The sequence below is a fragment of the Macrobrachium rosenbergii genome, chromosome 18, assembly GCF_040412425.1.
Source record: "Macrobrachium rosenbergii isolate ZJJX-2024 chromosome 18, ASM4041242v1, whole genome shotgun sequence".
Lineage (NCBI taxonomy): Eukaryota > Metazoa > Arthropoda > Malacostraca > Decapoda > Palaemonidae > Macrobrachium > Macrobrachium rosenbergii.
In genome coordinates, this window is record NC_089758.1 from 30548705 (window position 1) to 30564881 (window position 16177).

The 16177-nt window shown below is 35.7% G+C and overlaps 1 protein-coding gene across 1 annotated transcript in view; it reads left to right on the forward strand.

Moving 5' to 3' along the window:
* gpp (grappa) overlaps nt 1-16177 on the forward strand; it is a 69714-nt gene that overhangs the window by 44249 nt on the left and 9288 nt on the right. The window contains exons 12-16 of the mRNA XM_067120628.1: nt 153-302; nt 543-692; nt 842-2458; nt 2620-2869; nt 15116-15989. Coding sequence (XP_066976729.1) covers nt 153-302; nt 543-692; nt 842-2458; nt 2620-2869; nt 15116-15987 — 3039 coding nt within the window. The 3' untranslated portion in view covers nt 15988-15989. The remainder of the gene's footprint in view (nt 1-152; nt 303-542; nt 693-841; nt 2459-2619; nt 2870-15115; nt 15990-16177) is intronic.

Sequence of the window (16177 nt, forward strand, 5' to 3'; positions counted from 1 at the left end):
CTGTGCTTGATTATAGGTTTTTAAAAAAATCTAAGTTACATTGCAGAAAACAAAAAATTTTTTCAACTGATCAAAAATTGCTCAACTAGCTACTAGTTCTGTTACTTGCCAGATCACTTTGCCACTTGTATAACGTTGTTATTTTTCAACAGGAGAAAAATAAGTCTTTAAAATCCAGAGCAGCCCAACTGGAAAGACAAATAAAAGTTCTAATAGATGATTCCGTGGCTTTGTTACGCTCTCGCATATCTGAGCTGGGAATGACGGCAGCCAACCCAGAGGATCTTTTAAATAGAGCGAAGGTAAAATTGAATCTTAGGTCTGCCCACAAATACTTCATCAGAACCTAATAGATCAGTCATAGATATCTTGACTCCAGTGATTAGGTTCGGTGACATATCTTGTTTTTGTGTTCAGTGTCAGAGTCATTTAAGGAATTTTAAAACATATTTGTATATTGAGTAGTTATGTGAAGAATTCTTTTATATTGAAGCGTTAAGTTTTTTACTAGAATGAGAACTAACCTGAAAGGTTTTGTTTAGGAAATCGTATGGCGGCATAAGGAACTGCAGGCAAATGTTTCATCCCTCCACCAACAAGTCACATCAGCTGAAGAGGAAAAGGATAGATTGGTTCGGTTGCGACAGCATGAAATAATCAATAAGTATCGGAGAAATGGGCATGTCAATGGGGTAATTATTGTGCTGTCTGGTAGTGTTAGTAGGGATTATTTTACTCAGTTTTCAGTCATGCTTATAAGTTGCAATTTGTGAAAATATAATTGCCAGTTAAAACAAGACTCTTAGAAAAGATTTTCATGCTTTTTTTCCTATATTTGCAGAGTATTGATATGTCTAATCTCACTCAAGAGTTTATCTTACGGGAAATATCTCAAACCCTGTCCCAACGTAAGAAACTTCACACTCAAGTTTCAAGATTAGAAAGTGAAGTAGATAACTTGGAGAGTACCACTGCCACTGATGGCAGTAAAAATGTTCCTCAGAATTCTCGTTCTGACAAATCTCCGGGAAGGCACAAAACCAGGCATCGCAGTCGTAATCAGGAGTGGCCTAATATCCCAGAAGTAGGTAAAATTGAAGAGAAGAATCCAGAAATATTAGCTCAAAAAATATTAGAAACTGGGAGACAAATTGAAGCAGGACGAATTCCTGTTCTTCCACCTGGTACTGAAGTAAAGGTGCATGATGGTCGCTCAGCTGTGGAGGTAATGCGAGGCCATCCAGTTGAGCCTAGGCAGTGTGATATAAGAACTCATTCACATCAACTCCAAGAACCAGGGCGAGTCGTAGTATTAGCCCAGAGATACTTGCCTGGAAATCAAGTTCCTGCGAAGACGGAGTTACCTCCTCAGCAAGAGACCAAATATCAACCCCCTACTTCTCGTCCTCCCTCGGATAAAAACCAAAGATCTTTCTCTATGATACGGGCACAAGAGCCTCCTAGAGTAGCTGATTTTGAAGACCGGTTGAAGTTGATAATAACCAATGTTCTAAATGAAGATAAGTCTCCAGCACAAGCTGTACCTCCGAGACCTTCACCAATAGCTTCACAAGTAAATGCACCGTACCCCTCTCCTGGTGGGACATTGAGAACAGAATTTAAACGAGAAAACAGAGAGAGAAAAGGAGAACTTCGTGAAATACGTGAACTACGGGAGTCAAAAATTGGTCAGCCTGATTACACCCAAGTATCACCAGCTAAATTAGCGTTAAGAAGACACCTCTCTCAGGAAAAGTTAGCTTTAGAAAATGTTTCGCCCAATTCCCTCAGAGGGTCAACCATCACCAGAAATGTAGGTGACCTTATCAGCTCAGAAGTAGAACGTACCTTGGAGATTTCTTCTCAGTCTTTAATAAATGCTGCTGTTGATATGACCATCTCAGGAAAAGCTATTTCTCCCAGACCAAATTCCAGAATAGCAAGAATAGTGGAGGAAAGTTATAGCAAGCCACATACTCCTGACAGTAGTGAGGGTCGTCAGCAGTCGCCAGCTTTAAGAACTGTCTATTCTCCTATTTCAAGGCCAAATAGCACAGAGAGTTTGCCCTCCAATCCACACACACCTCAAGTGATGGAGGGTCTGATGTATCCACGTGTCAAATCTCCAAGAGGTCCTCAGTATGAAGAGAAACCTCATATGCCACCGCCTGTTCCTTCGCCAGGTCGAGACGGGTTAGAAGCGCGTTTAGCCTCTATGTATGCAAATAAATGTCCACCCCCTCCCTCAACACCCCCGTTGAATCAAGCAACGCCTCCTCTACCAATATCTACCAGTGAGAGTAGTAAGTGTCGTACTGTTCCGTTGCCCAGAGCAGAAATATCACCAGCATCTCATAATATTAATGAAAGTCGAGGGTTACCTGGTGATGGCCCTGTGGAAGGGCTGGCTGCAACACTTCACGCTCGATTTCTCAATAGACCACATCTTCCAACTAAGGTATGTCATTTTATATGTTGTACTCATTTGGTTTTTGCTGTCAGAAGCATTGTGCATTAGTGAGTTAAGGCATTGTGTGTTCAGAGTTACGTTAGTAAAGTTTCAAAGTATCAAATGGAATCATTCTTTTTATAAAAGTTTTTCTTATTTAACTTTAACAGGTTAAGGAAGAACCAGTTGAAGTACGTCCAGCTGAGGATGAACGCTTGAAACGCAAAATGCGTTCTCCTCCTCCTGTATCGGTCACCATCCCACCAAAGAAACAACATTTAGACGGTCCCACCTCCAGTCCATCATCTGTTATGACTCCGCCACCCTCCTTATCTTCAAATTCAAGTAAACCTTCCATAATTGTCAGTCAGCCTACAACCAGTCAACTTAAAACTGAACCTCCTGAAAAAAAGTCCGATGGTAAGTGCTATGTTTACAGATAGAAGTTAACTGGACCTTTCAGTAGTTGATTTTATATTATCGTACCCTGTTAGTTCTTTGTAAGTTTTTTAATAGGCATTCGTTTACCAAGGTATTTCTTTTTTATTTTTAACTTCAATATTTCATACCGGTGCATTGCTGACTCCATTGTGTATGTATTGTTTGATACAATGAAATATCCTTATTAAATGTTACTGTGATAGTATTCTTTGTTTAACTGTGATAGCATTGTGTTTATTTAATTACCCCTTTGGTATAATTTGAATGTTAAACAGTTTACACACATGAGGTTTTCAAACCAGTGGTAAACTACACCTCACCTGCTTAGTGCTCAGAATAAACAATCAGTTAACTATACATATGAAGTTTTTGATTACATGTAGTACTTGTTTTCTTGCAAAAAGTGACTGGATGGGTTAGGAATAATGGGTTAACAGTGCATCTTAATTACTTCGGATTAAATTCTGTGTGTGTGTGTGTAAGTTTGTGTGTGTATGTGTGTGCATTTACAATAAAAGTTTCATATTGCATACTGGTACTTTTGTGACTTCAGGAGAATTTTTCATAACCTTTCCATTTCTGTTGGAATGATAATTGGTTTTTTATAACAACTTTTTATTGGGAATGCATAGTATTCTAAAAGCAATTTATGTATAGTAATTCAAAGAATACAAGTTAAACCTGATGTATTTCCATACACTAAATAATGAACTTTGTAGAGTTTGGGATTGTATGCAATGTTTTGTCAGTATTGATCTTATGCTTCCCTTCCAAGGTGAAGTCATTTTCTATGGTAAATGGCATGTAGTTAGTTCAGTATGTTTCCTGGATGAAAATGTGTTATGTTGTGGAATTATTTTTTCAATTACAGAAGCATTTTATTTCATAGTCTCTTTGATTTTCTCGGTCTGTGTTTTTTTTTTTTTTATCATTTGTTTGTATGACTGCTCCTCTTTTCAAAGTCTTTATTTCCACTGCCATATGCTTTTGCATTCTGTGTACCTGTTTAGATTATACGAAATGAGATTCATCGTCAAAACCCAAGTGATAAGTGCCATGGTTACTACCGTTGTTTGTTATTCTGCAGTTTTTATGGGTCAGCCATAACAGCGTGGCATTTCCTATTGAAAATTCATCAGTATTTTTCAAAAATTGAAAAAATTTTAGTTCAGTTTGGCTTACAGTTTTCAAAATTTAGGTTCAAAATAACAGTTATGTAAATTAGTGTAAATGTATTTTTTGTAGATTGGATAAATTTTGCAAAATATAAAAGAGCAACATTACCAAAAAATGGTGCATCAGTTTTATGGAGTCATAGCATTGGTTTTAAAACAAGGAATAGTCAGATGATTTGATGGGTTGTCCGTCATATGCACCTACTGTATGGCTTCAGTGAATTTTGCAACAACTCTTTCTGTTATATAGATGAATATTTTCTATATAAGTCTTGATTGATTTATGGATTATTTCGCTCAGGTATAGTCCTCTCTTTTCAACTGTAGTCTTATGAAATTTAGTTAATGTCCTTAATATATGGTTGAATAAAACTGGACTCTTAAGATGACTTAATGTTCAGGTCGTGTGTGCCAAATCTCTTTTCTTGAGTTTTATTTTTTGCTTTTGCTTTTATTTTAAGATTTTAACTGTAAATGATTCCTAAGAGTCATATTCACATGAAGAACATAAAATTTTGTTTTGCTGTCAGATGTTGCTCACATCGTCTTTTTCGAGAGCACGTTTAAAAAGGGAATTCCTCTTACTTGGTCATTTTAGATTGTATGGTTCCAGTAAGCTGAATGTATGTTGTGTACATTATAACCAAATTCCAGTCTTGTAGAATTGTTTTAATTTTTATATTTTAGGGGACTGGGACACAGGAGTCATCTATACAATTCTTTCCTTTTTAGAAAAATTTCAGTCCATAATATTTTGAGTTTGGAGATAACAGAAATGATTGATATTGCTCTCGATGGTGTCAATGGAAATGAAAATGTTTGTGCTCAATTGAAACCATGGTATTGGAATGATGATTCGGAGGCAATGCTTTTGCTACAACATACATTTTGTGCTAATGTTTTTTATGGAGTTACTTCATTATGTCTCAACGTAAACTATAGCTCTTTTTGTTTTACCTCATAGTGCAATTTGCTTAAACCTTTTTTATTTCTCAATTTTTAGCAAAGCTTATTTGTTTGATTTCAGTCTTATTCTTCTAGTTCTGTTAGGTAGAATGATGCAAGTGTAAGGACTGAGGAACATGACTTACTTTTTTTTTATTGTCAAGTTAACTGTCAGTTGTATCTCTCCTTTATACATCTTCACATTATGTCACTGAGAGTTTGCTTGCTCTGTTAAGTACATTTTTCCTGTGATATATTTTATTTTCGTTAACCAGCTGGTACAGTCAGACCTCTTCCATGATGATGTGTATATTACCAATTTACATGTTTATTACGTTTTAAAATTTTCTTGCCTTTTCGTTACTATCCACTAACGACTATCTGTTAGTGGACTTTTTGATATATTGTGTGAGAGTGATTGAAAGGCTGCAAATGTTAAGTAATCCGACAGTGTAGAGCAGAAAGGCACGTTCATTACAGTACTGAAGCACTTGTAATTGCATTACGAAGGTTTGAAATGAAATGTTGATCTTCTCTTGAGTTCTGGAGAAAAGAATTGTGGCAGGCCAGTGAAACCTTCCATGGTGGCAGCTTCTTTACCACTGCAGTTTTTGATCTGTTAGGAAGAGAGTAGTGCAGGTCTACTTGTAGACTTACTCTGTTGATTTTCCCATTGATTGTGTCTCTTAATTGACTGTTCTATCCACACATAACCAAAACATACATTTATGACATTGTAGTTTTCTTTCCAAAATTTGATGTTACTACAGTATTTGTAATTTGATGTTATTGTAATCTCCCTTTTCCTTAAAAAGTTGTACTGAATATTTTTTTTTTAAAGAATTATACTGATCATAATGACCTTTGAAGTACCTCACTAGTATAGCAGCATATTTTAGCACTTTTACAAAGCATGCTAAAATGAGTTACCATTATTATGATCACATGTTTTCCTCCATATATGTCACTGCTCTCAACTTAGCATGAGCAATATGTCAGATCTCTTCTATTCCTCATATGCATATTTACTAATGTATTAGCAAATGTGGTTGCTGAAAATTTTGAGTTCCAATAAAGTTATGTTACCTACGTCAAATTAGTTTGAGTTGCTTTACTCTAGAAAAAAATCCCATCAGTATTCAAGTTAGTCTTCTAAAAAGTGTGCCAATGTTGCCAATCGCAAATGTTAATATGATGCTAAAATAACCAAGTCAGGTGCTTGAGGCTGGTTGAATTGTAGGGAACCGAACCGTTTGCCAAGACTCTGGAAGTGAGAGAGTACTTGATTTATGACCATGGGATATGTGGATATTGCTCTATCTCGCAAGTCATTTTTGTTGTAGTATTTTTAATTTGCAGTTGTTATTTCAGATAATATGTATTATCTGGCATTTTTCTGCTGTTTAACTTACATTTGTTTTTATGTTTCACTCTTCGTTTTCAAAGTATAGTAAATACCTTTCATCAGAGAATGGTTGAAGATCATATCACAAGAGAGGTTTGTCAAAGGACACACATACTAGTTAAAAAAACTATCACCCTACTAGATTTCTTTGGGTATTCATTACCTATGGAATGTTATTTTGTAAAGAAAGGGAACCTGTAGTTCAAGGAATACTCAGGATTTACTCCATTTGATTTTTTTAGATTTAGAAGGATTGACACCATGACCAGAAAAATTGCCTAATGGAACATCATGCAAGGCCTTGGGCATGTTAGGGTCATTGGCAATAGATGTAAAAGAGTTTTGAGAAAGGAAGACTGTCATCATGATGACACAAGAAAAAATGAGTAAAAAAAAAGGCGGGGGTTGTTACAGGTTTCGAATCGTGACAGGTACACATCTTGTGTTTAATTCTCCCCAAGCCTTTGAACTATATTGGCAAAAAATATCTTCCCCTCTTGGAACTCTATTGCTCATTCTTCACCTTCACCTGCTGCTTCACCCTACACCAACTTCCACCTTCCAAAATGTTCTGTTGTGCTTTTGATTGTTTCCAGGGTTCCAACATTTAAGCTGTACTGGTATAGGGAGAATTGTCACTTCTGCTTGTTACTCTTTTCGTTTTGGTTGCTGCACAGGTTACATGAAGTTAGTATAAATGAAGAAATTTGTGGAGTTCCTACTTGTGAGGGAATGAAAAGTAATGAAAGTTAAACCACTTGATAAAGTAAGGAATTAAGTAAAGAAGATTAACCCAGTTGATAAAGTTCCATCTGTTATGATTAGATGAAGTGTTGAAAACTCATAGGTACTGTATTTGGCATGACTGAAATCTTTGATAATGAATAAATAGCATACCATGTGGAATAATGAATCCATTAATAAACTGTGGTAAAATGATAGAGCAGAATTAAGACAGTACTGTTGTACATTATTAAAAATGACTCTGAAGTAGCAGTCTCATACTTCAGAAATGAACGAACGCAAAAGCTTGTTTCCTGCCCCCCATGATCAAATTTGGAGAGAATACGATATGACATTTATCATACAGTTTATGTGACTGTCTTGACCTCAGCCAACAACATGTGGCAAAGTGTTATGAGAATTTTAAGCTTTTCTTAACTTCGGGTGTTTTAGAAAGAGTATGTATTAAATGACAGTTTTTTCATGTAAATATTCTCATATTTGGCTGTTCCTTTGTTTGAGATTTTCAGCTCTGTGGTTTGGTTAAAGTAAGTTGTTATCTGCTAATTAATCTGCACTCCTATCCAGTCTTTTACTCTGATGAAAATTACAGTTATTTAGGATCTGTAACTTGTCATAGAAAGTCATAACCAAGCACAGGGTCTGTTTCCAAATAATTTGATATATTCTCTCAGTGTTGTGAGTTCTTTCTCCACTCCAGCTGGGATATTTGGTTTGTTTTCAGACATGACATGCCTAAATAAAAGGCAGGTTGTCTTATCAGTGGCCCTGCCCTAACACTGTCTGAGCGTTCTCTTCCCTTGTGGCAAAAGGTGGCATCAGGTTTTGTCAGGCCATTGTTCCTTTGAGCAGAAATTGATCTAGTGATTAGTTTTCCCTGGGTTTATTTAATTCAGTATAGTAACTGTTTTTGTGCGCTCCCAAACATTCCTTTTTACTGCTTGCTTTTTCCTGATTACTCTTAGCCTCTTTTGAGAGAAATGTATGTTGCTTTATGTGGGGTTAGAAAATTTGTCGTAACTCATTCCTTTTTTGTTGCATTTCAGGCCTGTGATGGTCAATGGCAATAAATTGCTATTCTTCTGGCCCCTGTGTAGAAAGTGTTCATACAGAAGGTTATTAATAATTAACAAAACATTTCCAAATATATGAATATTTTTCTCCAACCAGTAGGAAATGGCATACCTTCATTTCACAAAAATATGCAATCCTTCATTTCCAGTTTTTAATTTATAGAAAATTACAATTTATTAAAAGAAGGGTATTTATTTTTTCTTTTTATATAAGTAAAGCTTTGGGATATGAGCTTTGGTATTACATATTCCCTATTACAATGTAGACTAGAGAACAGACTTTTCCTGTGGATTTCACCTTTGTTTAAAAATGTCCAATATAGGGGGTCCAGCAGTAGAACAATGGGGAACATGATCCCCCTCCCCCATTTGTTCACTTTTTATTGCCATGATTTCCCTCCCCCCCCATTTGTTCACTTTATATTGCCAGAGTGGATGGTATGCAGTTGCGAAGATGGGTAATAAACTTCAAGTATCTGGAAAGGTGATGCGCTGCTAGTATGTTTGTTCCAGCCTTCTTTGATTAAGAGGGATTTTGCACCTTCTTAGGGCTTTTTATTTATGTTTTGTCCCTGTATGAAGTCATTACTTCACCTGTCCTACAGTTTCTGAAGTTAAAACTTGCTTATGCGAGTACTGTAGTTTACATTTATGATGATGTAATCTGTTTATTTTTCATATTGAATTCTTAAGGAGATATAATTTTTCAAATAAGGTTTAATTTAGTTAATAAGAACAAACCCTTAAGGCCACCCTAAGAGAGTTATGATTGGTAAATATTTTTATAGGTAATGAATAACAGAGAAGAAAAAGTAATCATAATCAGATGCCATATTTAGTAAAAACCTGCAGAATTAGTAACCACAACCCATGGTAATACAATATAAAAGGACGGTTTAAAGTTATTCATGTGAATCAAAACTGTGTCGAAAGGTAAGGCTTGTAAATTTTAGGCGATGCCTCATGTCTCTGGATTGGATAACATGCTTTACTGCTCCCTCATGTATATTTAGGCTTATGATGCAAGATCAGAAAAAATATGACTGACAGTACTTGTATATTGAGGAGGAAATTTGAAAGTAATTAGTTGCTCATTTTTGGTAGAGCCTTTTTGTTTAGGAATGTCATTTCTCCACAGTTTTACTAAATTCTTTTCATTATTCAGCGAAGGTATTTTTTTTAGCATAATTGCATTCTGGTCACATCATGGCTTGGTTATTTTTAATTGTTAATTGGTGTTTGTCATACTTGGCACACATACAAAGCTTTTCTTAACATTATTGGTGAGATCTGAGCTTTTTATTGGTGTCTAAAAATATTCCTGAATTCATTAGTAAATCTGCCTTTCTAAATATATTGTTTTATCAAAATATTTCACCTGTAGAATGATTATTTTTCCATAAAATATAGTTCAACCAAGATTCTTTATATTTGACTGTATTGCATCTGTTCTTTAGTTGTCAGTTGTTGTGCTGAAATCCTGCCTAGTGCACCACTTGCATATGAAGATGGGTAAATGATCTACGTATTTTAATTTGTTCAGTTTTGTTTTTCTGTTTTTATATCATTTGCTTCCGTGCATTGTAATTATTACTACAGCACTGCACCACAGCATTATAATTACAGAGTCCTGCAAAGAGGTTACTTGAGAGACCAAACGGAGCAACGCCTCAGATAATATTATCTTTGAATTACGTATGATGTTTAATTCTGCAGCCTTTTGACAAAGGTTGATTGGAATGACAAGTAATGTGGGGGCAAAAGTAGCCATTGTGTACAAAATTAATCTGGCTTTGAAAATACCCTAATCAGTTATCTGAATTGTTTACTTTTTGTTTTTAATTTTTTTGAATCACAAGGGACAAAATTTTTCTTCTATGTATACTCTAAAGCCAGATGTGATCTAAGATATTGTACAGTGGATGAGGAAGGTTCAGGTGATGATAAATTTGGCCACAATCCACCGTGGGTGCCACTTATAGGGGAGTACCCCTCTGCGAAGCTTTCACCAAGTGCTCACAACGCATTCCAAGGAAGGTGAGGTAGTCTTGGGATGTTGTAAACTACTAAGTTATTGTTGTCACTTTACATTAGTGGCACCTCCCACAGTCCTCTTGAGAACCACACGCAGGGCTCTGGAATGTGAGATTAAGGAGCTCTTTTGTATATTTATTTACATGATTTTATTGTTGATTATTTTTAGGCTCTAGTCTGTCGCCCCGTTTGTTGCATGATGCTAGTAGAGTATAATGGGAGAACCTATACTAACAGGTAGTTGTGGGTAAGTATTAGAGGCTTTGTGCATGACCAGAGCTTTTAGCACGTCCTAGCCACATGCCGCCATCTGTAGCCCACACTCACCATGGTAGGTTTAGCTGCATTACTTCGGCAGCTCCGCTAGTAGTTCAGAAATCTTGAACTGTAGTTGTATAGTATTTTCAGTAATAGAGGTTTCTTTGCTGCAACTGTGATCTTTAGCTGTATGCTCCAGTTTTTCTCAAAAATATCTGAAGCGAAGAGGGAAAGTGCATTCTTCGTAAAAGCTTGAATTCTGTAAAACTGGTTTTTTTTCCCGAATAATTATTCAAGAAGACTGGGACTAAATATATTCTACAATTTAGATAAAAATTAGGAAATTTATGTGTAGAGAATAGATGCTTTAGAAATAAAAAAAAAAAAAAACATATTTTTGGGAAGGCAGTGATAGAAATTTTGCATTGTAATAAGAAGGAAGCTGCATTGTTATTTATCTCACTAGGTTGAGGAAATTTCTGGTAATTTGAATTTAAAGTAATTAGTGTAAAAGGTTTGTCAGGGAGTTTTAAGTTGCAGATGCTTAAGTAATCTAGAGAGCACTCAAAAGCTTTACAAAACTGCTGTGGATTTCTTGTTAAAACTACATTAACTGCCAGAAAGTACTCTTTTAGTTTCCTTTCTTGATTAACTAAGGATCTAAGGAAAACATGGTGAGTGAAGATTACGGTACATGAAATTACTCAGCTCATTGAAGATATTCTTCTGGAGGTACTTGAATTTTTATCCCTTCCGTACAAGTAACTTATCAACCCATCTATTAGCAGATTTTCTCTTCCTCTCTCATAAATAAGTGTTGAGGCTGCCTCTTTTGTCTTTTTTCTATTTTACATATTGATCTTGAAAGTTACACTTTGTTGCTTTTCGCACTGTTAATCCTTTTCTGTGTGCACAGCCATTGTAGTCATTCATCAAGTATGAAAAACTATGATTTTTAACTCATATTCTTTGTTTTGATTGTTTTGTTTTGGTGAAATATATTGATGGACTGCAGTGTTTCTACTTACTATTATCTGACAGATAAACTGCAAACCCTAGGTTAATTACTTGATATATACAGTATATGTAATGTGCAGTGAAGACGTTCTCAAACTAAGTCTTTTGTTGGAGTACCCACTCTGCTCTGAGTGGACTAACGTCTATTAGTCAGCAGTTCAAACTTTATGGCTTTTAGATAGAGGATTACCAGTGGAGTCATTGTAAAACATAAAATGATGATACAGTATATAGTGTGTGTTTTCTAGCTCTGCCTTAACCAGCAATGACTGACAGAAGTAATAATTCTTGCTGAAAATTTGGAACCAAGGAATAGATTTTTATAGAATGTGCAAATTTACGATTTAATCCGAGCCGTTCAAGTTTAAGTGAACTTAGTGGTGTCGCTCAACTGCTGTACATATTGGTAATTACAGCATCAGTGATTATGAATTTTTTTTACTCTAAAGAAGTCAGTATCATTAGGATGAGTATGTTAATAGGAAGAAACCTTTTACAATTACAGTATAGTAATAGTAAGATTATTAAGAGTGATATCACTTTTTTAATAACTGCTCCATGGTTAATGCTATAGGAGGAAGATAGGTGTACTACATGGTACTGAAGTGAAGTTTTACCCATATGATAATTAACATTAAGCTATAAATATAACATTTTCTTTGGCAAACAGTATTAAAATGTATGATGAATTATGAAAACTCTACTACTTATTGTAATCAGATGTATAATTAATATGAAGCACAGATTTCACATCATATTTTCTGGTTAATGTATCCCATAAGTTTAACTGAAAGACAGATTTCGCAAAAGAAGCCCCCACCGTGAAATTTCGTAAGAATTAATTTTCATTTCACCTGATGGCTTATTCTAGTAAGGCCTGGCAGAATTACTTAATACTGTAATACTGTAGAAGTACAGAGACATGGCATTAATCCTTCTGGTACTGATTTAAGTAGGTACGAAACGTCCAATGTATCAATAGGGCTCAGATTAATTTAAAGGCCTACTGACATTCATGTTAGTGTTCTCGAATTTTGGCATCGAAGTAACAGTGCTGGTCATGCAAGATATGTACATTTATTAATTCTGCTACTGTAGGACTTCTTGGGATTTTATATATATGTTATTGTTTAAGAAAAGAGAGACTCTTTTTATGATTGATGACTTGGAACATTTTGATGTTTTAATTACTGTACATGGAGAACCAAATGAATTGAATTATGGATATTGGGAATATATATTAATTATCACATATGATACTCATTGATAGGAAGAGTTGCCTTTAGACCTTCGTAGAAGTGAATAAATTACTGTATGCTAGGTGAACATCCAGGTTCAAAGACTGAAATCCAAAATGTTTCCTCTCACAGGATTTAAGGCTTTAGGCAGATTGAGTTGTAGTTAGGGTTAGATACTCATTCGTAAGGTTCCTTAAGTCAAGGCTTGTTCCTCAGATTGGATACTGTGATTATTGCAATGTCCATTTCTCGAGATTTGAGTTCAGAGAACAGTAAAATAGGTTTTTAGTGGGGTTATTTTCCAAAATTTTCATGTAATGAGTTTATCCTTTTTGTGTCTCTTGGTATTGAATGGCTGTGGGTTTTACCTTGGTATTCCAGGAAGTTATTTTAGCCTTAACTTCATGCATATGAAAATTATGGTTTGCAGTTACTGTCTACCCTATTTTGAAATTGATTTTTTATCATTGTGAATAAAATTGCAAGTACTGAAAGTCTAGTTTAGCCAGAATTTGATTTAAGTTACACTTAAAGTAATTGGAAAAAGAATTAGTTTGATGGAGCAAAAAGAGAAGTTAGCTGTCTTAAAAAAGGGGAATTTTAATCATCTAGTGTAAATTTGAGAGCAAACACTTGGACTTTCAAGAGCAGGTGCTAGAGAACATCTTAAATATAATTTTTTTTTTTTTTACTTAATGATGATCATGCGTAATAACAGCCACTCCTGCAAGAAGTTGTTTTGATTTACTTTTATGATGGAACTATTTAATTTTGGGAACCAGGTTTATGGTTAGAAGTTTTTTTTTCTTTCATCTTTTGTGAAGTTGAACCAAACCAAAGTCCTCACATGGAACAACTTGTTTTGTTTCTAGGTTCTTTCATATTGAATGCTTTGGTTTTCAAGGGAACTTGAACATTGAATCCCACATTTTACACATAGTAAATGTTTGGTTTTTATCGTTAAAGTGAAGTTGTCATGAAGTGATTACTTTTGGAACAATGAAATAAAAATGTTGTAAGGTAGATGTACACTGTATATCTTTTTTCATAAGCTTATAGAAAAGTCAGAACTCTTAAGGTCCTAATTACTTGAATGTCAGTTGGTCATTACCCAGAAATTTGCATTTTTTACTGATGATATCTGGACTTGTATTTCACTCTTCCTGCCAGCCACCATTCACTTTGTTACCAAACTTGATTTTGCCATTTTCAGAAAACTTATAAAGGGTAATAGATGTGTAATCTGGCACTTCGTGTATTGACACTTGCATGATGGATTTTAACCCTGGTTTATGCTGTAACTGGTACAGAGCCATGCATAAAACATTTTTCTCTAGTCAAGTACTATCCCCTTTCATGATGAAGCCTTGTATTTTTTCATTTCATTGGTATATTATGATGCAGCCCATATTACCTGCATATTTTTCATACCTTTGGTATGCTCTAATTACTGGAATAGGCTGCTGTTTAATGCTAATGTAAATTATCCATTTTTCTTGATTTTTAGGATCGGGCAACCCCTTTAGTATCTTAGTATCAGATAACTCCTGTAGTTTTTGCGTGATGGTAACTTATGGCAATTTACATCAATTTACATCACCTGCATTATTTTTTTAAAACGATATCCATCTGTACTTGGATTATTCCACAACACCAAAACTGATTTGATATCAAAGATGCAAACTTTCTATGGAATACAGTGCACCCAGACTTCTTTAAACACAGAATCGTATGATAGGTATTTGTCTTTCATTGACATTACAGCCCCACATAAACAAAAAATCTCCTTCAACAGTGTTGCAAAGCAAGACCTGCACTGACTTTTTACTGGTGACAGAATAACAGGTTACTCTCACGTAGGAAATCTCAAGGAATTTTGTTATTATGTATTGCACTGATTTCTTTTGAAGACGTGCATCAAAGCATTGTCTCCACTGGCATTTAAACTTTATGGTACACAAGAATATTTTCAATGCTGGAAATTAGAAATTTTTAGTTGCTGTTCAAACTTTAGCAGTTTAAATTAGAGCTAGTACTTATGATTGGCTTAATCTGGCTACGTGGAGGCATTTGGCTAGTGACTTCAGTTGACAAAAATACTACTTCTGTTTTTGTTTTTGTTTGTGTGTGTTGTTGAACATATGAAAAACTTTGAACTATAATCTTGACATGATGGTTACTCTTTAGCTATATTTCTTCTTAGAGTTTTCACTCATGAAAGTTTTCAAAATTGAACAGGCACCTGTCATTGAACCAGATTATTATGCTATACTACCATTTCATAATATAGTGTGATTGGTACCTTTGTAACATTGTTTCTTTCTGTACATCCTCAGAATTTGAGAGAAGTGATTCACCTCTACAGAAGTGGCAAGATAAAGTCAATAGTGGATTTGATAAACTAGTCGCATTTGCCTCTGAAATAGAAAAGAGAAGAAAGTCTACTGAGGCCACATCTCCTAGACAAGAAGGATTTGCTTCTCCTAGATGTGGTGAGCGTCGTTCTCAACCCTTGTCAGAAACACCCATTTCTTTAGAAAGGGAAACAAACTTTCGTTCTGTTCAAGAGGAAGAGGGAATGCGAGGAAGTGATCCCACGGGACCCCCCTACTCCCCTCATTCCCCAACACGACTGTCACCTAGCCCATTACCACTTGGTCGCCCACCAACGCCGCAATCTCCCAGGCCTCCGGTTCGGACACCACCCATTTCTTCACCTCCCCCCACTCCGTCGCCAGATGGTTGCGACGGAGGATCACCAGGTTCTTTTCCTCCTCGAGGGGGAGAGACACCACCTTACCTTCCTCCAGAATTGGAAACAACTCGTTTGGTCTCCTCAGTCCCTTCTTCCCAACATGGGATCTATCACCATCACTTCAAGAAGAAATTCTATCACAAAGAGCGAATGAGCCCCATAGACGTAGATCACTTGAACAATCATAATCACACCCATCATGGCAAGTTCCGTCCTAAAGGAAAAGACTGGCAGTGGAGGAATCAGTCATCGCATCATCATAGAAAATCCCCTCCATCGTCGCATCAGTTGGCACCCTACAACAGCAGTGCACATCATCATCACAATCATCATCGTCATGGTTCTGCTTATCAGTCATCAGTACCAAGACAGCATCATAACCAAATGGTATCTACTGTACCACCCCAGCGATCACAGGGCCAGCCGCCACAAGGGTCCTATTACCATCACTGAAAGTAAGTTTGGTAGATTTGTTTGTCTGAAAATTATGGAGTAGTGTTTGTGGCTGGATTAATTATGTAAAGGGTTTCATTATACAGTTTTTTTATGATTTCATATACAGTTGTTATAAATTAGACAACATATATTCTTATTATTGATCACCCAACATTTTGAAGTTGAAGCTGCTTGTATACAGTAGTAG